The 26,527-nt window shown below is 42.0% G+C and overlaps 1 protein-coding gene across 3 annotated transcripts in view; it reads right to left on the reverse strand.

The window, feature by feature from the left end:
- Positions 1–26,527, reverse strand: part of ADAMTSL1 (ADAMTS like 1) — a 903,601-nt gene that overhangs the window by 125,413 nt on the left and 751,661 nt on the right. For all 3 annotated transcript variants that reach the window (XM_059656582.1, XM_059656581.1, XM_059656583.1), the window contains 2 exons: positions 19,723–19,933; positions 2,442–2,621 (listed from right to left, as the gene is read on the reverse strand). In XM_059656582.1, the coding sequence (XP_059512565.1) occupies positions 2,442–2,621; positions 19,723–19,933 (391 nt within the window). The remainder of the gene's footprint in view (positions 1–2,441; positions 2,622–19,722; positions 19,934–26,527) is intronic.

The following is a 26,527-nucleotide window of genomic DNA, read 5'->3' on the forward strand; positions in this document are numbered from 1 at the left end:
GATCACTTCCCACCATTCTCAGCCCCTCCCCAATGTTTGGAATTTCGATTCACCAACCCAGATATCTCAGAATCTAATAACATCCCTTCGATAATCACAAATGATTTCTAGTTCCCACAATGCAACTTCCTCTTCCTAGGAAGACTGACAAGGGCTGGGGAGGTCTATGCCATGACCCCTGTTCTAGCCAGTCAAGATGAGTCCTTTCTTTTATTTCCTCTCTTCCTGACAATGGGCAGGGATGGGAGAGAATCATAGCAATAACTATGGTTAACTTTTACTAGGCACAAAACACTTTATATGCATCATTTAGTTTAAGCCTCCTGATATTCACAAAGGTGGACACTATGATTATCTTCAATATTTAGATAAGTGAACTAAGGCCAAGAAAGGTTAAGTAGCCCAAGGATATTAGAGCCTTCATACATTGCTGGTGGGGATGTAAAATACAGCCAGTAAGTAGTAGAGGCAGCATTAGAACCTAAGTTTGCCTCAACTCTTCACCACATATGACACTGTTGTAAAGGTCTGCTCTATTTAGTGGTTCCCATGGGACCTCAATTCAGCAGTCTCCTTTCATGAGTGCCTGACCACAAGGGTTCCTCCTTCAAATCTGCAGCCCAAAAAGGACATGTTCTGAATTCTGTGTCCCATATGCTCAGGGACTACAAAGTCCAGGAACACGGGAGGACAATTAATAATCACACAGCCAGCATTCCATTCATGGCAGGCTATCACCCATGGACGTAGGAGAGCAATACCGTTTGCAGTACACCCTGGGAAGAGGTCTTCATCTGCAGCCACGTACTTGGCAAATGCATCAGGGCTCTTTTCTGCCCTGCTATATTTATTATGACTTTTTTCATATATAATCATCGTTCCATGGGAAAATTTTCACTACCATATTCATGTAGACACACACACACACACACACACACACACACCACACATTCTCATTCTACACACTTCTTTCCTTTATCCTGTTTCTAAAACATGACATTTTATTGTTCTAAGACATTTAGGGTGAGAAACCACCAGAAGGCAATTTTACTGCTAAATTATAAAACCTATGATAATGTAGGCTAACTCTCAATTGCAATGTCCTTAGCAGGTCTCAACTGATGGAATGCTATATGGCAGTGGTTCTCAACCTTCTGGCCCTTTAAATACAGTTCCTCATGTTGTGACCCAACCATAAAATTATTTTTGTTGCTACTTCATAACTGTAATGTTGCTACTGTTATGAATCGTAATGTAAATATCTGATATGCAGGATGGTCTTAGGCGACCCCTGTGAAAGGGTCGTTTGACCGCCAAAGGGGTCGCGACCCACAGGTTGAGAACCACTGCTATATGGGTTGATAAAATGTGGGATGAGAATTCTAAGAACCTATGTTGATAGAGCTGGCATCTTAATTTTCAGAGGCAGCTTCCCCCGCTGTGGAGGCAAGTGCCCTGTGATGTATTTCAGCCAGCACAGCTCCACCCTGTGACGTGTATATCAAGCAAAGAAGACAAAGGAGTCAGCAAAGCCAATTCAAATGCTGCCCTATGCAAAAAAAAAAAAAAAAAAAGTGGAGAGGGCCTTGAATCTGGTTTTGACACTTCACTTCAGGCCTAGTGATTCTGTTCTTGGCTAAATTTGCTCGAGGGGTAACAATTTGGGGGAAAAGGGGCTTCTCTATGGAAGACACACAGGCCTGTTGTAGGCAATTGAGTAAGATGCGGGGGCTGAACACAAATCAGTTGAAGCTGGGTTTGAATGAATGAATTGATGCTAGTGTTAGAATAGGAATTATTTAGACAAATACACACAATAGATTAGTTGGGGACATATCCCTAACTTTTGAGGCACATCAGGAATGGTGAAGGCTGTTGCAATCATCTCCCTAAAAGCAAGAGGGGAAATCAAGTTATCTTGCTGGGAAGTTGTTGAAGTTTTGGAGCCAGGAAACTGATGGGAAAGAGGCAAGATTTCCGTGGCCTTCTTTTCCTACTAAGTCATGTTCCTGATTGTCTAGTAACGTGGCAGAGAAGAACTTGAGAGGCTTCGCCCTTCCTAAGTAGAGACTAGAAACATCCTGGAGTAGGAGGGGCAGGGAGGTCAGGAAGACACTTTTGGAGATAGAGGGAGAAGTAGCTTATGTTCTGAGAAGAATCCTGGGCCCGAATAGCATGAGTGAGGCCTGGTTTTGCTCCATGAGGAGCTTGTTTATAATTGCATGCTTCAGATTGCCGAATAAGGGCTGGCTGCTTAACTCGCGTCCCTGTAGACTAGTTAAAAGTTAGTCACACCGGATGGTGTAAGTGGTTACAATAATATGGCTCCATAATGTTAGGAGGATTATTTTGTTCTGTTCTCGCCTTCTATATGTATCTACTTGGGGTGCCTTCTTTTCCTCCTTATTTATGCCTCTTTCATCATCTTCTACCACACGTACCTCTGACCAGTCAGAGAGGAGCCACTCGCTGGGACAGTCCTCTTTCTTGCAGGCTTGCTGGGAGGCCAGTTTCGAGGCTGAACAGAAGGTCTCAGGAAGCTCCAGGAAGCTGCCATCGGCCATGCGCTGCTTGCAAAGCACCTCACGCCTCTGGACGCCCCCTCCGCAGGTCCTGGAGCACTGGGCAGGGAAGGAAAGTCAACCCAACATAAGGAAGTGGCGTGTTTGAGTGCCCAGTTTGGCCTTGGCCTTGGCCGAGTAAAGAGCGAAAAAAGAAAAAAAACAGAAAAAGAAGAAAAACCAGAAACCAGCCCAAAGGATTTTGCTTCCTCTCCGTGAAATACATTTTGGAGCAAGATCTACACCCTCCACGCTTAATCTCAAGTATTTAACTAGAGCGCCAAGGAATTTGAAGAGCATTTAAATCTTAGAAAGTTGCATTTAAAGGATGATTTGCAGCCACCCAAGACAACTGGTTTAAAAGGTTAGTATAATGGAGTGTTAAGCATATTTACGATCCAGTGAAAATAATCTGTGCTGCTTCCTGAAAGAATAAGAGCCCCTCCTGCCATCGGTGTAAATCTGGAGGAACTAACCTGCAGAGCAGGCAGCCCTTTCTGAGTGTGAGCGCCCACGCTACCACGTCGGAGGGGCGTTAAACGCGAGGCCTGGTTTGCTGAACTCCCCGGGAACACTTTTCTTGCTGGAGTTGTGATTTCTTAGGGCAGTGGGAGCAAGAGCCACTGATATTTGGGATACAAGAAAAACAGCCTTATTTCAGTGGTTTTCAACAGGACCCCAAACACACTGTCTACATGTAACTTCATAGTTATAATCCACCTGCATGAGGAGGGAGAGAGGGCCCCAGCGGCATAGCGTGTTGGCTGTTATTGCAAGTATTTGCCCTTCCCTTGCAATAGCAAAGGGGCCCCCAATGTGTAGCTGGACACATGTCTTTTCAGCCTACAGAATAGATGTGGCCACCTCCCCTGAAGGTAGAAATGGCCAGGCGACCAAGTGCTGCCCCTGCTCCGGCAGTGGCCACTTAGAACTTGGGGTCTGTGCTCAGTGCATTGAATTCAGAACTGCAAGGGACATTTGTGCTCCCAGATGAAGGTAGGGTGTGTGGTGATACATGTCCTTGAGTATAATTAGCAGGCTGTGTGGCCCAGCTGCCATCCATTCCTCAATGGTCCCAACCTTAGATGCTTTTTAAATTGCCTGGTTTTTTTGTGTTTTTTTTTTCTTTTTTTTTATAAAGTACTGAGGCCTTACATTTAATCAGAAATTCAATCATTAAAGCAGAAACTCTGGGAGATGGGACCCAGACATCAGTCTTTTAAATAAACAAAATAATTCTCCTAGGTAATTCTGCAACCAGGGCTGAGAATCATCTCTCAAAGAATGCCCCTCTGCCATTTCCAATGGGAATAAGGTAAACATAGAGGGTACATCCGGGGACCCAGAGAGGCCTCGGTTAGAACCAGTGGTTGTTTGGATCACACTGGAGCAGAAGTGCCCTTTGTTGGTAGTTGTGAATGGCTTGAGGTTACAGAGCTACTGAATAATGAAGTTAGAAAAACTATGAACTTAGTCCTGTTAGGCTTTTATTAAAAAAATGTTTTTATTATATTTTTTGCTGTGTTTCTTTATTTTTAAATTTTATTTTTAAATTTATCTCTATTGTTGAAAGTATTACATATGCCACCTTTTTCTCCCCCATTGAGTCCTTCTATTCTACTCCCGCCCCTCCATCGCCCAGCACCTTCACAGTACTATTGTCTATGAACATGGGTTATGCATATATGCATGTAAATTCTTTGGTTAATCTCCCTGCCCCCCTCCCTCTGAGATTCGTCAGTCTGTTCCATGCTTCCATGTCTCTGGATCTATTTTGTTCATCAGTTTATTTTGTTCATTAGATTCCACATGTAAGTGAGATCATGTGATACTTGTCTTTCTCTGACTGGCTTATTTTTCTTAGCATAATACTCTCCAGGTCCCTCCATGCTGTCTCAGAGGGTAAGAGATCTTTCTTTTTTACAGCTGCATAGTATGCCATTGTATAAATGTATCACATCTTTTTTTATCCACTCATCTACTGATGGGCACTTGGGCTGTTTCCAAATCTTAGCTATTGTACATAGCGCTGCTATGAACATAGGGGTGCATATATTTTTCTGATATGTTTTTATTAATTTTAGAGAGAGAGGAAGAAACATTCATGAGAGAAACACTGATTGGCTGCCTCCTGCACACCCCCTACTGGGGATTGAGCTGGCAACCTGGGCATGTGCCCTAAAAGGGATTTGTACCGGCAACCTATTGGTGCCTGGGACCATGCTCAACCAACTGAGCAACAGTGGCCAGGTCTTGTTAAACCTTTTAACCCTAAAGCCTTTCAGACCATCTAATATAGTGGTGAACAACCTTCATTTGCATTTCAAAAATTTTAAAGGAGAAAAACCTATTGAGTTCCATAGGAAAAAAAGTACTTTCTTATGGCTGAATTCAACTACTTAGTGAATAAAAGAAGGCTAAGGATAAAGGTGAAACCACCCAATGAGGTAAGTCTTGTCCCCACTTTACAGATGAAGAAGCTGAGGCTAAACAGGTGAAGTGACTCAACTAAGGCCCCATGCTGAGCATGTTCTCTGGGCTGGGGTGGTGGACACAACTGAAGAAGAAGCCCACGCTTGGTTTCTCTTTCTTGTGGTTGTGGGAACTGCTCTCTGTTTGCAATGGAGGGTACTCTGACTGCTGCTTCATGCTGAGGGCCCAGGCCTTGCAAGCCCCAAGCCTGCTAGGGGCCTGGTCTTCCCCTCACCCCCACCGGAAAGGCAGTGCTTTGAAAGTCAATCCTCAGCCTCTACTCTGTGACTGTTCCTAACCAGCAGGAACCAGCCTGTGATCCAGCTTGAGGACCAACATTCTAAAACAGCTCATCTGCACTATGGTAGGCCTGGAAATGTGTTCTCTCTAGACACTGATTTCTGAGCTGGAAGGCTACACTGAACATAGCTTCTAGGCTATGCCACTGGCTGGCTGGTGGGGTAGGCTACGTATGGTGGTCTACAGCCAATTGTTACTCATCACAGATTAAACAGTTTCTTCCAAGACTTGCCTAGCATGTCATTTAGTCTTAAGGAAAAATCTATGGCTTTGAAGCTAATGATTCAAGTGGAGAGTGGCCCAGGCCTTTGGCTTTTCTGGCTCATTTTGGTGATTCCCTGGCCTTTTTATTTATCAGAGAAGCAAACTTTTTAGTTCTTGTTTAGTAGTAGTTCAATAAACTCTTGAAGGATTTTACTTCTTGAATGCATTTGTACCCACACTGTACTGCAAAGTGCTTTTTGTGAATGTAAATTCTCAATAATATTTGTGGATTAAAATGGAAGCTATTGGTTGGGGGAAATTTTTTTGTTGTTGTTGGGAGAAGTTTAAATTAGCACGTAAGAATTCCATTTATTCAGAATAAACATTCTTGTTACCGAGGATAACTAAGGTTTTAAAGTCTTCTGCATGACTTCTTACGTTCAGCCTTTTCCTATTTCTGTCAAATTATCATTTCTAACCAACCAGTTATTTTATCATCAGATTCATTATAACCTTCATTGTTCAGGCTGTCTTCAGAACTCTTTTATAACTAGACAACAAATCATGTGCTTTATTGATTCCTGAGGATTTGCCAGACTTAGGGACTGTGTTCTCCACAATGCTTTCCATTCTGTGAATTATTAAATTTCTTTCATAAACTTCGTGTAATTTTGTTCAAGTCATAATTGTCTGAAAAAAAGTTTATACTGATGAGTTGAAAATTTAAATCTTAAGCTCTGATCTCTCCCCTATTCTTACTCAGTATGTCCGCTGAAATGCAAATAGGTATCTGGACCTAAACCTGTCTAAAATGGAACTTCTGATTCTGCCTCTCCAATATCACCCCAAATCTGCTCTCTTCTCCGTCTTCTTCACTCATTTAATGGTGCCATAGCCAAGACACAACTTAGGAAAAGTTCTTGATTTTTCTTTTTTCTCACCACCTCTATCCTGACACCCAATCCATGAGCAAATGCTTTCAGATTTGCCTCTAAAATAAGGAAAACTGACCTCCACAATAAATAATAAGTTGGGATACCACCATCTCTTGCCTAACCCACTACTAAGCTTCCTAACTGGTTTTCTAGTTTCTAGTTTTCTCAGTTAGCTCTTAGCAGGATATAGATAGCATACTCAATTGAAGCTCCTCTCTCCCTTTGATGTTCTCTGAAAACCCCATTGACTGAACACAACTAGAAGCCAGAGGGTAGAGTCTATCTAGGTCAGCCTCCTGGACACAGGTGCAGAAGGTAGAGAGTGGATCTAGAGGAGCAATGGAAGATATTGAGCATTTCACTTTATTCTCCTGCAGTCTATTCTCCACAAGAATGATGTTTTCAAAGCATAAATCAGCTCACATAATTCCCCTGCTTAAAAACCTCCAATGACTTCCCCTGGTGATTAGAATAAAATTTCAACTCCTCTAACGCGGCCCTGCAAAGCCCTACATGTTCTGGTCCCTGCCCTGATGAAACTTTGAGACTGTCTAACTCCAATCCTTCCAACTTCATGCATTCATTCCACACAAAGTTATTAAATACCAATGATGGACCAAGCCTGGTTCCAGGTTTTAGCAGGGAATAAGAAGTCCCGCATAACCTCTCTCCAGTTTCATCTCATACAACTCTCCTTCTTCCTTGCATCTTCCAGCCACAGTGTTTTGGTTTTTGCGGTTGCTCCTCCAATGCCAAGCTTGTTTCTTTCACAGGGCCTCCACACTTGATTTTTTCTCTACTTGGACTAATCTTCTCTTGCATCTCCATGTGGCTGAGAATTTCTAATCATTCAGGTTCAATTCCATTCTCACCTACTTAGAGAGGCCACCCCTAACCGCCTAAGCTAGAGCAGCCAAAGCAGTCTCTATCCTAAAAACCTTAATTTACTTTAAAAAATGTTTATTGATTTCAGAGAGGGAGAGGGAGAGGGAGAAGGAGAGGGAGGGGGAGAGGGAGAGGGAGAAGGAGTGGGAGAGGGAGAGGGAGAGGGAGAGGGAGAGAGAGAGGGAGAGGGAGAAGGAGGGGGAGAGGGAGAGGGAGAGGGAGAGGGAGAGGGAGAGGGAGAGGGAGAGGGAGAAGCAGAGGGAGAAGGAGAGGGAGAAGGAGAGGGAGAGGGAGAAGGAGAGGGAGAGGAAGGGGGAGAGGGAGAGGGAGGGGGAGGGGGAGAGGGAGAGGGAGAGAGAATCCTTGGCATGTGCCCTGACTAGAATAGAACCATGACCTCCTGGTTCATAGGTCGATGCTCAACGACTGAGCCACACCGGCTATGCCTACTTTATTTTTAAAATAGCTCTTTTAAGTACTCTCAGTCTTTTTAGAAATTATCATCTACTAGAACTCTTCAAAAGAAGCAGTTTTGCTTCTCTTATAGCTCAATATTAGTGTTCAAAACTTTTCCCCAGCATGATATTGTTACATCTTTATTAAGAGACCGTAGAATTAGATGACTTCATCTCCAATTTTTTTTTTTTTTATCCACATCCTTTCTAATTTTCCCTCCTTCAAAGTTAATGATTTGTTTGTTTCCTAGTAAAGAAGTGGTCAGGATATGAGCTAAGCCATTGAATGACATTTTATAACAGATGCTGGAGGTATGTGATGCTTTGGTATGATCCATAAATATGTACACTCTAGTGAAAATGCAGTGTATTTTTCTATGAGAGAAGTAATGGCTGGTTCATAAAATCATTAACCCCTAAACCTCAAAATGACATCAAACCACTTTTCTTCTAATCCTTTGATTACAACTCATAGTCAAATTCCTTATGGGTCCTATTGGGTTTGTTAGGCATAAGGAACATGCTCTTGAAGTTTCTGTTACCTGTGACTGACATTTTGGACACTTTACTAGTGATGTAAGATTTATAGGAGTACAGCTTTCTTCAGTGCTTGATGACTGAAATTTTCTTTTTCTAAATATCTTCTGAGGCACACGGGCTTCTATTCAATTTGAATAAATGCTCCAAAAACAAACAGATAGTTGAATAAAAAACAGCTCTCAAATTCAAGCTGTCAGTGAGAGCTTTTTAGCAAATGGGGCAATAAGGGAAGATGAAGGTTAATTTTTCTCTTTCAAATGGAGGAAGTAGATGACGAAAATAATTGGTCTTATTTCAAGGGTAGAGATGTAATAAAATTGTGTTATAGCGTGTGACCACTCACTTAAATAACATAGCTGGGTTATCAAATGGCAGATAGGACCTGATTTAAGGGACAGACATTCAAATAATTGTTCCCAGCTCTGTACAGAAGTCTGTGACAATATGATGGCAACACAGCTGCCAAAAATGTTTTAAAAAAATCAGCTAACTTGAAGTTTCATCTACAGTAGTCCCCCGTCATTCCTGGTTTCAGTTACCCATCAATATTAAGTGGAAAATTCCAGAAATAAACAATCCATACGTTTCTAATTGTCTGCCGCTCTGAGTAGCATAATATAACCGAGCGCCATCCCACTCGGACCGGCTTGGGATGTGAATCATCCCTTTGTCCAACATCTCCATGATGTATGCGCTCCCTGCCCATTAGTCCCTTGGCAGCATCTGGGTTATCAAATTGACTGTGGCGGTATCACAGTGCTTGCATTCAGATAATCCTTATTTTACTTCATAATGGCTGCAAAGCACAAGAGTAGTGATGCTGCCAATTGGGAAATGCCAAAGAAGCTGTAAAGTGCTTTCTTCAAGTCAAAAGGTGGGACCAGTACAATGAGATGTTGAGACAAAGAGAAAGAGAGAAAGAGAAAGAGAAAGAGAGAAAGAGAGAGAGAGAGACCCCACATTCACATAACTTTTATTATTGTATATTGTTACAATTGTCCTATTTTAATATTAGTTATTGTTGTTAATCTCTTACTGTGCCTAATTTATAAATTAAACTTTATTATAAATATGCATGTATGGGAAAAAACATAGTATATATTAGGTTCGTACTATCTGCAGTTTCAGGCATCTACTGAGCATCTTGGAACATATCCCCTACTAATGAGGGGGCCTATTATACACATAAAGTGCTTAGGAAATTCTCAGTGCCCAGAAGATGATGTTTAGACCCTTGAGAATGGCCGGCAGGGCCCTCATCCTTAATCCTGCATTGACTTCCCAAGCACGTCCTTGTGACCTGCCGTGGACCAGTGCTTTAGCTAGGATGGACAGTTTGCCTGCTGCTGGGCACACAGATGCCTTCTCTGCTCTGGCCTTCACTGAGAGCAATGCCCTTCACTTCTTTGTCCATCTAGAAATTTCTGAGACATCCTCGAAGGCCAACTAAGAGGCTACTTTTTCCCCCCGAAAGCTTCCACTAGAGCAGCGGTTCTCAACCTTCCTAATGCCTAATGCCGTGACCCTTTAATACAGCCTCATGGTGTGGTGACCCCCAACCATAAAATTATTTTCGTTGCTACTTCATAACTGTCATTTTGCTACTGTTATGAATCGTAATGTAAATATCTGATATGCAGGATGCATTTTCATTGTTACAAATTGAACATAATTAAAGCATAGTGATTAGTCACAAAAACAATATGTAATTATATATGTGTTTTCCGATGGTCTTAGGCGACGACCCCTGTGAAAGGGTTGTTTGACCCCCAAAGGGGTCGCGACCCACAGGTTGAGAACCGCTGCTCTAGAGCCTCTGCCTTCTGGCAAACGAGTCCCCTCCCACCCATGATGACCTGGAAGGGCACTGCAGCTCCTCTGTGAGGACCCTTTCCCTCGGCCTCCCTGCAGGCTCACAGGATTATGCATCTTTTGAAGAAAGGGAATGTATTCATCTTTCTATTCCCAGTGCTTCCCATAGTGTCTGCCAAAGAGCATGCACTTCATAAATGTTTGTTGAATTGATGATTGGATGAATACAAGGGCCCCAAATCCAGATGTTTAAAAGATGTAAAACAAAATCCAGCTGATGGGCTGAACATCCACCTTTTATCAGGCTGTTTCATCCGTAGCCAGGAGCTGCTTCTAAGCAAGTCAGCAGCGGTTTCAGCCACGGCAACATGTGCTCTGCTGGGTGCCTGGCCCTCCAGGTATGGTAGACGACCATCTAGCTGAGTTAATATGGTCAGGGATATTTGTCAGGGTTTCATAAAAGCCCATCTCATCTTTGCTCAAAAAGTTTCCCTGGTCTATTTATATAGGGGTGGGCAAAAGTAGGTTTACAGTTGTGAGTATGCCTACCACAGTTTATTCTTGTGTTATTATTTATTAATCATTGTATTATTTTTCCATACAAACAACTGTAAACCTACTTTTGCCCCACCCTGTATGGATGAAAAGGTGGTTTTAGATTTTTTTTTTTAACTGCAGAAGATGAAATTTCAAATTAAGGAAGGTTCCAAAGTCCGTGATGACTTTGTGAACATGTTGAGATTGTCGGGGGGTTGACAGTTCTGAAGTGAGAGGCAGACTGCAAAGAAGAAAACATTTTTAAAGAATCAGCAGAGAAGTTTAATAGAACTAAATGAAAAATGTTTGCCTTTATAAATCATTTAAGATGATATTATGGTATGAAAAGGTAGACCTCTGGTAAGGGGCATTATTTTTAAATATATGCCATAAACAGAACATATAACAAAAAATAGTAATAATATTGCTTTTCCTAGCTGCCATATATGTTTCATTATATAAGGTCACAGATTCATTAGTTTTATAAGAAAAGTAAAAAAAAAATACACAATAAGGGGGACACTTAAAAGTTATGATACCATACAAAAACACAATGGCTCAAGGGTCTTGTATTTTTTAAGATTTCCCCATAATCATCACATTAATAAATTCTGCCCATATTGACACTTTTAGTTTCATCTTGGTAGTTTAATTTACCAAGAGCTGAGTTCATATCCTTGATACCTCAAGTCATATTATTGAGCCAAATACAAAGAGACATTTATGCTTTGTTTCTAGGGCCAACTTTCCAGTTTTAACATAATGTGCTCTTGCTTATAGCTTTTAACTCATTTCATTCATTTTTTCATTCACTAATTCATTCTTTCATTAAACATTTAGTGGGTACTAGCTGAGTGCCAAGCACTGTATTAAATGCTGGGATTTAGATAATTAATAAATGGTTACTATGCCTCAGGTATTTGTAGTCCAACTAGGGAGAAAAAAATTACTATAAAATGTGATTAGTTTTACAAAAGAGGGAATACAGAGGAGAGTATAATTAAGTCTTTATGGAAAAGTTGGGGCCTGGCTGGAGTGGCTCAGTGGTTGAGCATTGACCTATGAACCAGGAGGTCACAGTTAGATTCCCAGTCAGGGCACATGCCGGGGTTGTGGGTTTGATCCCCAGTAGGGGCTGTGCAGGAGGCAGCCGATCAATGATTCTCTCTTATCATTGATGTTTCTATCTCTCTCTCACTCTCCCTTCCTCTATGAAAACAATAAAAATATATTTTTTAAAAAGCTGGGGAAGGGTCCTCAGAGGAGGTTGGCCAGGGAGATAAGGAGTGCTGGCAGAGGGAGAACAGGTGTTCGTAGACTCAGGGTATGAAGGACACGTCATGTTCATTATCTGTGAGGGGTCATGAGAAGGTGGACCATAGGTTTCACGGGAAGGGTGGTTGTTAAGTGAGACTGAGAAGGCAGATGAGGGGCCGACTGTGAAGGGTCTTGAACATAATCTCAAGACCATGCGGTGTCATTAAGGATTTTAAAGTACCGGGTAACACGATCCAGTTGTAGAAAATAATTCAGGCAGCAAAGGCCAATGGGTTCCCAAGACAACTGCCCTTTGAGATGTTAATAGTTGTGCCATGGAGAAGAGCCTTCCAGGTCAAGTAACTCTAAATAACAGCATATTTTACATGCACTAAAATAGTAATAGTAATATGTTATATATGACTATTTGAAAGGCTCAACAGGGGGCCTGTAGTCAGGAACCATCAATACCAGGTTGGGAAATACTGGATGAGAATTAAGCCAAGACAACACCGGGAGACCAAGTAAAAGGCTGTTTGTAATGGTTTGGTTAACTGTGAGGACTAGAACCAGCACAGTAGGAGAAGGATTAAGAAGGAAGAGAACAGTTGGGGTAGTTGGAAGGTATAGGAGGTGGAATCCACAGGTTTCAGGTGTTGACCGGGTGTGAAGGACAGACAAGGCTGAGATGGCTCCAGTTACCAGCTACAGAACAGGCTAGAAGGTGCTGTCACCCAAACCACAGACCCAAGAAGGGGGCTGGGGAAGGTGGCAGGTAGATATGTTGTCAAGTTTGGTGTTAGACCTTTGATGTTTGTAACTTTGCAATATTTGAGACTGAGAGGTTAAAAAGGCAGTTAGAGGCAACAGAGGTGGAAACTGAGCCAAAACACATTAGGGCTCAGAGAAACAAAGAAAATGAGGACAGAATCTCACTTACTAGACAAGACTATAAAAATGGGAATAGACTTTCTAGCCCACTATTTTGTGGAATTTAGAGAATTTCTTCAATCACCTAATTTCTTAAACCTGGAAGTACAGGGGATATACTTCCTGCTTAATATTCCTGTTACTGGGTGAAACTTGGGGTTGCGCACCCACTAAAATCCAGAGCAATTATTACAAGGAGCTTTCTGCTAATACAAACCAAAGCACTACCCATGTGACATTTGACCTCTGATCTCAGTTTTGCTTACATTTATTGTTGATTCTAAAGGTAGAATGAGGTGCACTTTCTTATGAAATATACTACTGAAAGTGAGATAAATATCCTAAGAGATTTTTCCTCTCCTGACACAATATTTTAAATAAACATGCTCTCTAACTTGTAAGGATATTTATTTTAATCACGGGAATATAACAAAACTGATGACTAAATAGATCTTCTGCCAGAATTCAGTCCTCAAAAGCAGATTAAAGTTATTCTTGTCTCTCTGTGTTTAAATATAGAAAATGAAAAATTTAATTCTCAAGCATTTGTAGTTGTCATTAAAATTCTCTTTTTTTTCTTAATATTGCCAGGAGGGACTCTTCTCCCATACACCCTCTTATGCAGCTAAACTACAGGCCTTTTGATTTGTAACCCTGATTAAAAAAAAAAAAAGAGTATACAGGGAGATGATCGCATAATTACAGTTTTAAGCAAGGATGAAAATATGGGCTGTGGTGAATGTTTCAGTCTCTGCACACATGTGCACAGTATGTGTGTACAGTTGGGTGGACACAATCCTGAATATAAGATATAGGCAACATAGTGAAATATAAATTATGTTTTAGAATGAACTCTCTGATTCTTTTGGTTTAACTTGTCTATCACCTTTCTCCCCCGCCCCCCCCATTTCTCTTAGATTTTTTAAAGAATAAAAACGAATACAGAAAGAAGATTGATGCATACGAAGCTCATAGACAATGGTGAGGAGTGTGGAAGTAGAAGGCAGGTTTTGAATCTCAAGTACCTTGTGCTAGTAGAGACTGATGCTTACAGTCAGCCCACAGAATAGCAGATCATAGTAGCCTGAGTAGTGACCCCCAAGACATCTGCATCTTAATCCCTGAGACCTATGACTATGTTACCTTACATGGTAAAAGAGACTTTTACCCTTCAGTTGTGATTAAATTTAGCATTTTGAGATGGGGAGATTACCTGGGCTATCCAGGTGGGCTTGATGTAGTCACAGTGGTTCTTATAGGAGGAAGGCAGGAGGTTCAGAATCAGAGACACAGAGAGAGAGAGAGAGAGAGAGAGAGAGAGAGAGAGAGAGAGAGAGAGAGAGAGAGAGAGAGTATGTAAGGACAGAATCAGAAGTTGAAGTGAAGCACTTTGAAGGGGCCATGAGCCAAGGAAACAAATGGTCTCCAGAAACTGGAAGAGGTAGGGTAATAGATTCTCCCCTAGAGTCTCTGGGAGGAATGCAGGCCTGCTAACAAACTCCTTGATTTTGGCCAAGTGGAACCGACCTCCAGCACCACTTTACGTGTGGTAAGTTGTTACAGCAGCAATGGGAAACTAATACACAGATTAACTGCCCAGATATAGGCAACACACACTGAATGTTATGTAAACTGCTCATTTTGGAACTGATATCAGATTTCCTCACAATTTAATGCCTGAGCAAATGGTAAAGAGGCCTTGGGAAAGCTGTACTGCGTAGGGAACAGAGAATGGGTTTTGAAACCTACAGGCCCCCCGTTTCATTTACTGGCTGTGTGACCCAGGGGAAGCACAGCGTCTCTGAGCCTTTCCTCACAGGGCTGCTGCAGGAATTAAAGGAGAACACTCAAGAGCAGCAGAATGAGTTCTTCCACATGAAGTGTGAATTCATGGCAATCTCTCAGTGCTTCAGGTTCCTCACCCATGAAGTGGGGATAATTATAGTAACTACCACATTAAGGATAGTGAGGGTTAAATGAATTAAACATGTCAAGTGCCTAGAACTGTGCTGAACACATAGTGAGTGCTTCTCTTTAATAAGTGCTTCTCCTGAAATGAAGTGGGTGCTCAACAAATGAGCTGGCAGACTCGCCATGGACCTTTTCAGCACCATCCCCGGTGCTCTACATACCTGCACGGGGTGTTGTGGGGTCTCACTGAAACCTGGTCTCTGCTGTCACTGACCTGGTGGTCTAACTCAGAAGTCACAGGAAAGCACCTGCCCAGGTAAGGCGGTATATGACTGTTAAATGAACAGCGCTGGTCATGAACAGCGTGTGACTTCAGTGTGGGAGGACGGTAGAGGTCCTGGCAGAAGAGGTAGGACTCCTGCCCTACTTTGACAGACAGGCAGAGGGAAGGGGAACTGTGTGTGGGCAGGGAGAAGTGTGGGCAGATAGCAATGTACTTGCCGAGATGGGAGAAGCGAGGCTGAAGATGGGCAGGCCATTGGGCTTTATTACATAACAATAGAGAATCACTGAGATAAATCCTAGCAGAAGACTGTTATGATCAAGATGTGTTAGACTGACTTTTGGCTCAAACAAAGTGGTTCTCAGTCATGGTGCTGTAACACCCCAGTGTGATATAGCCTCTTATGAGGTGTAAATGATACGTTAATATACAGCCAACACCAAAGTTGATGATGATGATGATGATATGTGCATATATTGAAAAAAATTAGAAAAGACTAATGCACTAAATATGTGTTTCAAAAGCCAACTAAACAAAAACCAACATGATTTTAAAGCTAAACTGATAAAGAGAAATATTAAATGCATCCTTCAACAAGACCAGAGATAAAAACCAAGGCACACAGTATTGCGTAAGCGGCAGAACTGAAATAAAGAAGGCCCCTTAAAAACCAAATGTAGAATTAGATTTCTGCTTCACATCTGCCTAATTGTTTCTAAACTCAAATTTTAACATAAATACTTGGACTCCACTCGAGGTCCCTCCAGACCTGCAGAATGTGTAAATATTGGCTATTTGCCATTTGTCAGGCAAATGCTCCAGAAGGTACAAAGAACGTTGAATTCTTAGCAGGCAAATGGAGATTAACTGAAATTATGCTGTCCCTCCCTGAAAGAAAAGCATATTGCATGAGGTCAGTATAGCCCAGTGTTCAAATAGCAAGGAGGGGGAGTTTCTCCCTTCAAATGGGCCAAAATCCATCGTCCATGGGGTCACCTGTCTTCTTGAAATGAAGCATTTGATCCCCCATCTCCTTTTCTTTCACATGAATAAAGACACTAAACTGCCCTACTGATGTGACTCAGTGGTTGAGCATCAAATCATGAACCAAGAGGTTGTAGGTTAGGGTCCAGTCAGGTGACATGCCCGGGTTGTGGGCTGGATCCCCAGCAGGGGCATGCAGGAGGCAGCCAATAGATGCTGATGTTTCTTTCTTATCGATGTTTCTATTTCTCTCTCCCTGTCCCTTCCTCACTCTAAAAAACCAATAAAAACATTAACAACAACAACAACAACAACAACAAAAAGACAGTGACCTGGGTGTTGAAGGATTAGAGACTTCAGCACTATCCTCTGTTAGATCCAAGCCGCTAAATGGGACCGACCTTGAGAGTACACAGCAGGTTTCCTTGTCCCAAAAGGACTGCCAAGAACAGGGCTCACCAGACAAATGGATGATCAACAGCTGGTGTCCTAAGCACTCCCCGAAGACAACAGCCAATTAGCCTGGAGACACATGTTACTCTTGACTTATTCCATATAACATAAACAATGACTTCCTTTCTTTTAATAAGTGGTCAGTAATAGCTGGTTCTGCCATACAAACTTAATCAAAGAAGTAGGACTCTAGGAAATAATGTAACAAAAATAGTCTATCATTACCACTAGGTTCAGAGAGATTCCTGGAAGTGACCAAGGATCCTTAAAACAGACCCTATGCACCAAATGCTTTAAGAGCACTTTTCTTTCCTGGAGGATAGAATCGTTGGTGGTTTTCACTTTCTATGTTCTTTACTTCTTACTATGTTTTAACATTTTCCACAATTATTATGTATTGAGTATGAAATAGGATATTTTTAAAGGTCCTAATAAAGTGTAGTCAGTGGCTCATTGGATGAACTTTAAAGAGCTGTTTACTATTCGTTTCCTGATCTGAAAAGTGTACTTATACAAGCATACCTTGGAGATATTACAGATTCGGTTCCAGACCCCCGCAATAAAGCAGGTTATAATCTTTTTGCTGGTGAAGGGTCTTGCTTTCAATGTGTAAAAACACCCCAAAACCCCTGCAGTATCTGTGAAGCACAATAAAACAAGCCATATCTGTACTTGAGTTATCCCCAAAACTTTTCCCTAATGGAAGGAAATAGAAAGTTTTCAAAATGAATTCATGTCTTAACAGGCCCAAGATAGGTAGAAAATGGAAGAATAATTACTCCTTAGAAATCCACTCTTTTTAATAGGGAGACTGGGCATGGTGGTATCAAAAGACCAAAAAGGTCTTATACATGGAAGTGCTCTAAAAACTTAAAAACTGCAGTTATTCAGTAACCTAAAGGGATTGGTATTTCACTCACTTTTACTGGTAGGTCAATATGACCGAAAACCATGTAGCAAACAGAGCAGTTAGATATAAAGTCAGAATTTTCAGGGTTTGTGTGGCAGTATTCTTGATCTACTTATCCCTTTTGTCATTCAATAAATGTTCTATCCAGAACTTACTATGTGCTTAATGGCAAAACAAGCTAATAATACAGGGACTTAATAGTTTTAACAATGGAGGTTGAGTTGAGCTGATTCCTTGAGGGCTTGCATGGGTTAGTGGTGCAGTTTAAGGTCCTGGATTCACTTTAGTTAAAGGTAAAAGTATGAAATCAGGAGACCTGGGTTCTGGACCAGCCTTTAAGATCTTGGGCAAGGCCATATCTAGGACACGGTTACATTATCTGTAAAACAAAGGGGCTCATACATAATCCCTGAGGGCCCTTTTGGCCACAGTGGTCTACAACAATGGAAAGGATCCCATAAAACTGGTTGATGGCCAATCCTAAATTTGCTAGCGATGTGAGCCTCAGTCTCCTCAACCCCAAAATGAAGATAATAAAACCTCTGTTTCACTGGATAGTTGTAAGGATTCAATTAGGTGTGTAATCCTATATAATAAAAGGCTAATATACAAATTGACTGAAGGGTGGAACAACCAATCACTATGACATGCACTGACCACCAGGGGGCAGATGCTCCACTCAGGAGCTTCCCCCTTGTGGTCAGTGCACTCCCACAGGGAGAGCACTGCTCAGTCAGAAGCCCTGAGCCAGGCTCATGGCTGGCAAGCATAGCGAACGTGGGGAGCGGGCCTAAGCTGTCAGTCAGACATCCCCCAAGGGCTCCCAGACTAAGAGAGGGCGCAGGCCGGGCTGAGGGGACCCCCCCCCCAAGTGCACAAATTTCATGCACCGAGCCTCTAGTACTATATATTTCTTAACCAAACACTGTTACATAGACACTGAAAAGGTATAACATCCTCTTGACTTCCACAAACCATCACACAAAAATAGAATTTATGAACTTAGCCATAGTCCTCTAAGTTCTAAAAGAAAATGTACAGTCAATGTCTGTTTCCTGATGCTTTGTGTTTTAGTGTTTTGCTCACTCATTACTATTTGATCCTTTGAGCACTTTGCTAAGTCACAGCCCCAGGATGGGCTGGGAGAAGGCAGGGGCTCTGGCACCTGATTGTGAATAGCACAGAGGACGTGTGGGAACAGCAAGGGTATGTATGACGCTGCTACCCTCTCTCCTTCTCAGCTGTAACCCTCTACTTTATCATTCTAATTGGGACAGATTTGAGAGTGAAAAACTGTTTCAGTAAAACCAGGATGTATGTCCCTCTGACCTTTCAGGCTTACTTTTTGTGACCTTTGATGTCACTTCAAGGTCCTGGGGCTGGAGCTATGACTAATGTCCTCATGGGGTGGGAATTGCAAAATAGGATTCTATTAAAATCATTAAAATCCTTCTGTGCTGTTTTAAAGGCAGGCAAAAAGATGATTTAAAGCTTGATAAATGTATTTTTAGATAAGATACTGTGATAAAATAGTTTTGTTTGTATTATTGTAACGTATGCTTTCGAGGGGGGTCAGTAAAGTTTTTCTGTAAGAGGACAGAGTGCATATTTTAGGTTTGGTGGGCCATATGGTCTCTGTCACAACCACACAGTTCTGTCCTTGCAGGCTGCAAGCAGCCATAGACAATACATATAAAAGCATGGGTGTTGCTGTGTTCCAATAAAACTTTAGTGGCAACAACTGGCTGTGAGCTGGATTTGACTTCGGGCTGCAGTTGCCAAGCCCTGCTTTAAAGCAACAGTTCCCAGACTTGGAATTCATAGGACCAGGAAAAAAAATGTCTGGAGTTGATTCAAGCTTCCTAACTTTTTATTTTACCAAGTAATTATGTTAACAAAAACATCATTGCCTAGTACCTTTATCTCTTAGAATTTTAATTAGCCAAAAACTAGTAAGGGTACAGATTCAGGACAAATTTAGCTTTATGGAAAACCTACCACATTGTCCTTATTTCTAAAAGTTTTCATGAGCCTGGTGAAAACTTTGTCACGAATATGCTCAGGTTACTAGATGGTTCATTTGACTTGCTTCTGGAGATGACATGGTGAGGCACAGTAGAAAGAACATGGTATGTAATTAAAAGATCTGCAGTTGAATAAGATTGGGGGAGTACTCACAGGGGAAAAATGAGCTGACCTTGAGCATTCCTTTAAAGGAACAAGACTACTCAAAGAGAGTGACCCCTGTCCTGAATCCCTGATGCAAACACAAACTCCAATACTCAGAACTCACCGGCTGCCATTGCGCAGGGTACCAGGCCGGGGGACAGTTGAAGCGGTTACAAGCTTGCACGGTGTTGGGCTTGTGCTGGCGACACAGGTCATCAGCCAGGATTACTGTTTCATTCATCTCTCTGGAACGTATCTGGGAGCAGAAGACGTCTCTGGTCTGCAGGCCAACCCCACAGGTGAGGCTGCATGGACTCCACTTGCCGACTTCCCACCTGGGAAGAAATCAGAGAAGAGAACACCTTGAGCACCTGTGCAGAGAACATTGCCCATGATATGAAATGTTGTTAATGGAGTAAAAACAGCTACCTGGGAATGTGGGAAGTTTCAGCACAAAGATTGGCTAGGAATTCTATCCCCCTCCTCAAATCCACCCTTTCCCTTTATGCTCTAGCCTTGATTTACTTCGACTAAAGCAAAGGAGGTGATAAAATGGAACATTCAATTTCACCCACAAAATCATCAAAAATGATCTCAATCATGTTTATTTTGATGGAACATGAACTTCATCAAAATAAGGAGGGTGTGCTAGGTAAGACGTAAAGGCTTTGGGCACCACGTATTGAAGAGCGGGCCTGGAAGAAGCCTTTATGTTCATCTCTCCAGCCCCCATTCTTAGCAACACTGAAAAAATTGTGCTTGTTTTTCTTTGGCTTCAAAGTGAAAGGTCGTTGGCTCCAACTTCCTTCAAACTTCCATCACAGAATAGAAATGGCTCTGTCCTATGTATAAATCTCATCGCTGCCTGGGACTGGAGAATGTAACAAAAGTGAAGGTTGCTAAGTGAATCAGTCTTCTTGAGGGAAAATAACTGGAGAGAACTCCTCATTATCTGGAGGTGGAAGTCACATAACCACAGATGAGTTGAGTGCATAAATGGGCCATTCCAAATGGCCACGTCTCAAGGAGTACATTTATAACGAGCCAAGGACCTATAAACATATTCCCACTGCATTTCCCTGCTGTTGCAGCCTCCAAAATGGGAACGATAAGGATAAAGCTCAGTTGCTTGGGCTCTGAGTCAGAAGCGCTCTTTAACGATCAGTTTTAGAAAGCTCTGTTTACAATGTGAGGCAGAGAGATACTGCAATAGGACTTAGCCAAGAAAAGCATCGCAGGGATGTCCTTCAGTAGCTAGGCTCCCTACCTTCCTTAGCCAGCCCTAAAAATTGGTTTAAATTCTTTAGCCGTAATATTTTTTTTTGTCAGACTGTAAAACTGAGTGTATACTCAATCTCTTCTTGATACTCTGATATGTAACTACTTTTCCAATTCCTATTTCCACGACCTCCTTCCATCGACTCTATGTTTAAGCTCTATCTGTAGTAAATTACTTTCTTATTCTCAATTCATGGCCCCCTCCCCCCACCCCCTGGTATTTTCTAGCTCTGTGTTTACTCAAATTATTGCTCCTAATTTGGAATACTTTTGGTCCTTTCCTTATCCCTCAAAATTTATTCCATTTCTATATATCCAAATTTGATCCACATTTAAAGGATTATACCTGCGGCAGATACGTATCATTTTCTCAACTGTATTATAGCTATTCGGCCTGTTAAGAGCGCTATGGGAGTATTTGCCTCTTAAAAGCAAGGTCTATGTATCTGAGTCAGTTTCGTATCTCATAGCACCTTCTATATAATTAATGTATATTGTTCATCGTTTCCTGATAAATTAGCCAATGGAAGGGATCTACCATCATAGTGGGCACTTTACAAATGTCAGGCCATTAATTACCTCCATAACAACATGAGACAAGCTCTACTGGTTTTCCTCGTTTTGTAGTTGGCCAAGAGGCAGACTTGCCTAAACGTCGGTTTGCCTGGCTCCAAAGCCTTTGTGCTTTCTATGGTACCATGCTATCTCCAGAAAATACCTTGGAAATTGTCCTGTCAACATTCAATAAATTTTAAATACAAAGAAGAGGAGAAGCTGGGTTGAATGTATTTCTTTTAGCTCCTGTATGAATTTCTATAAACTTATTTTTGAGTCCCTAGCTTGGGTGAATCCCACACTTTAATATGTTGTGGGGTTATTGGTTTTAAAATACATACACACATTCTTTGTCACTCCTCCCTTCTAAAGATGGAGTCTTGAGTGAGGGCTGAAATCAGTGACTCAATTGTAATGAAGAGAATGAGGCAGAGTGATGCTTTGTAACTTCCAAAATGAAATCATGAAAGGTTTAATACAGCATTGCCGACTATACTTACAATGTTGTACAGATCTCTAGAGCTTATTCATCTCGTACCACTGAAACTCTATGCCCATTGCTTGGTAATTCTCCATTTCCCGCTCCCCCGAGCCTATAGCAACCACCATTCCACTCTTTGAGTCTATCATTTGACTATTTTAGATACTGCATATAAGTGGAATTATGGAGTACTTATCCTTCTGTGCCTGGCTTATTTCACTTAGCATAATGTCCTTAAGATTTTTTATGTCCCATGTTGCAAATTTACTTTGTGTTTAAGGCTGAATAATAGTCCATTCTATGTAGAGAGCAAATTTCCTTTATCCATCCATCTGTCTATGAGCATTTATGTTGCTTCCACATCTTTCCTATTGTGAATAGTGAGTGTACAGTGAACATGGGAGTGCTCATATCTCTTCAAGGTCCTGATGTTTTTGGATAAATATCCAGAAGTGGAATTGCTGAATAATATGGGAGCTCTATTTTTAATTTTCTGAGGAACCACCTGAGAAATTGTACTGTTTTTCATAGTGGCTGCACCATTTTGCATTCCCAACAATGGTGTGTAAGAGTCCCATTTTCTCCACACCCTCACAAATATCACACTTGTGATATTTCATGGAATCTTAAAAAATAATAGCCATCTTGACAAGTTTGAGTTGATATCTCATTGTGGTTTTGATTTGTATTTCCCTGATGAGTGGTGGCATTGAGTAATATTCATATAGCTGCTGGCCACTTGTTTGTTTTGTTCGAAGAAATGTCCATTCAAATCTTTAGCCCATGTTAATATTGGATTAATTGTTGTGTTGTTGTTGTTTTTTTTGCTATTGAGTTGTAGGAGTTCTTTATATATTTTAGAGATTAACTCCTTATCAGATAGACGATTTGCTTTTTCATTCTGTTGATTGTTTCCTTTATTGTGCTCAGGTATTGTGTACCTATAATCCATTACCTTGATGAGAGCATGGCGGTATGGCTATTCTGGTTTATCACTTGTTATGGGTTGATATGAATCCCCCATCTGAATCCTAACCCCCAGTCCTTCAGAATGTGAACTTATTAGGAAGCAGGGTCATTGCAGATGTAATCACTTGAGATGAGGTCATACTAGAGTAGGGTGGGCCCTTAATCCAACATGACTGTGAGGGAAGAACGCCATGTAATGACAGACAGAGATCGCAGTGATGCATCTATAAGCAAAGGAATGTCAAGGATTGCCAGCAAACACCGGAAGCTACATGAGGCAAGGAAGGATTCTCCCTCACAGGTTTCAGAGGGAGCGTGGCCCTGCTGACACTTTCATTGTGAGCATGACTTTTGCCTGCAGAACTATGAGAGAATAAATCTCTGTTGTTTTAAACCACCTTGTTTGTGGTACTTTGTTTCAGCAGCCCTTGGAAACCAACATACCCCTGAAACCTCAGGGCCTAGCATGGTGCCTGGAACACAGCAGGTGCTCAGTAAGTTTTGAGGTGAGTGGAGCCCCCGTCAACTGTGTGGGTACCTTCGGTTAGTCACTCAGCTGGTCAACCATCTCAACTGTGTCCACTAAAGAACTGCCACCACCAATTTCAAAGACCCCAAAGCTCTGAGCATCACAGAGTTTTCTTCAGTGTGGTACAAGCTATTGGTGACAACACTGGACCTGAATTGACGTAATGCTTTTATAGGTCACATCCTGATTTTACTACAACAGTATTAGCCTGGTGGATTATGCTCCCCCATCCTGACCCCCCAGAACTTTCTAGGGGTGCTACACATTTTATGTCTTAGTAATCCTAACATATTTCTAAAAATACAAAAAGTTCTGAATTCCAAACACATGAGCCACAATGATTTTGGCTAAAGGACCATGGCCCTATATAAGAAGGATGGTAAACACGATCACTGTGGTTTCTTTCAGCTTTTAGGCTTCAGGTTGGGCCTTAGGAAGACTCTGGTTTCCTCAGCGTTCTCTTTCTCTAAGGGTTTCTTTCCTCTCTGCCCTTCTCCACACTCCTGTCCCTTTGTCAAAACCTGCTTTCAAGGAAGGTTCTGAGAGCTGGCAGGTCAGAGCTGATGTTCTGTAGCTTCAGGTTGGACCCTGCCCAGGTTCTGAGTGAGTGACACCTGATCACAGGCAGGCAGGAGACAGAGGGCTACCTCCCAGCCCCGAGGCTAGCATTAGTCTTCCTGCCCTCTGCCCAGCATCACGCAGACTTGAGTTGGCCTGTCTCTAAAACTGGATTTTAGGTTTTAGCCTTGGTTTCCCAATTCCTGATAGTGCTGGAGTTCTGCCCAAAGCCTAGCTTTTTAGATTGTCGTTCTGTCACTCTGTCTAGATCTGGACAGCCCCTGGCCTTGGGCTGGGCAGAGACTCTTAGCCATGAGCCATAAGCCACAATGTGACAGCAACCTAGCTGATAGCACACATTATTGCTAATAACAACAGTGATTCTAACCTTTACACAGAACTTACGATGAGCCAGACACTTTCTAGTTGCTTTACGTCTATTGTCTTCTGTAATCCTCTCCATACCCCTGTGAGATAGATACTAATATTATTTGTATTTTAACAACAAGGAGCTGAGGCCTGGAGAAGTTAAATGATTAATTAGTCATGGCCCACAATGCCTCTTGCCAACACTCACAGATGTCAATGCCACTTGCATTACATCCAAATCTACCAAGACTTGGACACATGGGGCTGAGACTGGGGCTGCTCCCTATGCCAGAGGCCAGCACTGTGGATGTATCAGCCCCAGCTCCACACCCCAGAATTACAGCAGGACTCAAGGTTAAGGTCACCCAAGACGTGGGATACATATTTGCATCAACCCTATTGGTAGGAGCACTATGAAGAAGGTACTACAAGTTCCCCCGGGTAACGTTATAAAGGCTCTCAGAAGTAATTTGTCCAAATCACACAGCTAATAAACAAGAGAATCAGGATCCAAACTTAGGCAGTCTGGCTCCTACATGCTTAACATGTTAAGTGCCAAGCCTGTTTTGTCTTCCTTTCCATTTCAGTCACTGGTGACTGACATGGCGCTTAACATGTTAATTATATTCTGCTACTTCTTAGGGTCAAAATAATGAATACAGCAGAGCAAAATAGATCTGAAATGCACACCTGATGCTTACAACTTCAGAAAATGACAAATGACAAAATGATAGCTCTATTCCTAAAGAATGGAAACACACCGATGCCACCCAGGGTTACAAATATACTTGGAGGTACTTCAGTAACACAGCAGTGGTATGTGGCAGTCCAACGGGCAAAGGCAGACTGCAGTTCCCCCAAGGACAGGTTTGCTTTTTGTAAAGGTGGCCATTAGCGATAACGTGGTCAATCAAGAACTTATGGAGTTCCCCAAGAACTTAGCAGCCTGTGTTTGTATTAGCTACACCCAGGAGGAATTTTCACCTTCCTTTGGCTGAGGGCTCATTAGGTGAGTTGCCAAGGTTTTTCTCCCTTACTCTTTAAAGAAGGCAATGAATGGCCTATTGTCTCCAGTAACTCATTGCTTGTTGCTGGCATAAATGCACATAATTCCTAAAGGCAGACTCTACCTACCTCAAGCTATTATGCTCTAATACCCATCTCTTACCTTGGTTTTTGCAGCAAAATAGGGCTTGTGTCTTTATTCAAAATTTTAAAATAAAGTTTTTGTTAGGAGGCAAAATGCCATTGTAAATTTCAGTTATTTGTTAGAAGCATTCTTTAAAACCTTGTGTCTAACCCAACCGTGGGCAAACTACGGCCCACGGGCCGGATCCGGCCCGTTTGAAATGAATAAAACTAAAAAAAAAAAAAAAAAAAAAAAAGACCATACCCTTTTATGTAATGATGTTTACTTTGAATTTATATTAGTTCACACAAACACTCCATCCATGCTTTTGTTCCGGCCCTCCGGTCCAGTTTAAGAACCCATTGTGGCCCTCGAGTCAAAAAGTTTGCCCACCCCTAGTAACCCTTCAACTTGGCATTTCTGCCCAGCATTTCTGTATATGTGACTTTTTAAAGTTCCCCACAGATGTCTGTCTCCTTCAGCATGCCTCTGAGGTCAGGAGGCAGACAGCAATCAGGCGATGGCCAATCACCCCGGAGCACAGCCCTCCAGAAAGCCTGAGGCGGGCACCGTCTAGGATCCTGTCCCACTTTAAGGGACTCGACAATTACTAGCAGCTCCCAATTTATCTTTACATCTCCCAGTTTCCAATTTATCCATAGCACTAAGCTTCCAAAATTCAAATCTGGTCACTTTACTTCCTTTGATTACAACCCCCCATAGGAGTTCAAGGGAGTTTCAGGAGGGACGGCCTGTCCAGGGCTCAGCTTTGGTCCAGTGCACTCACTGGGGGCGAGAGGGCACGGCATGACTGCAGCTAAACTTTCTAACTTGCTATTCCTCCCTCCTCTTCTTTTCTCCTTCTCCTTTTAGGGGCTAAACTTTAGCCTGAGCCGTGATGAGGAATGGTCCATGGCTTGTGACAAGGCTCAGCACTGGCCAAGGTAGCTGGGAATTGAACATTCAGGGAGGATTAAACAAATACATAAATATATAAAGAGGAATGAGGATCAGATGTCTTGCTATGAAAAAGTGGAATTGGATTGGTAGAAAATAGTGTG

The sequence above is a fragment of the Myotis daubentonii genome, chromosome 11 (genome assembly GCF_963259705.1).
Source record: "Myotis daubentonii chromosome 11, mMyoDau2.1, whole genome shotgun sequence".
Classification (NCBI taxonomy): Eukaryota; Metazoa; Chordata; class Mammalia; order Chiroptera; family Vespertilionidae; genus Myotis; species Myotis daubentonii.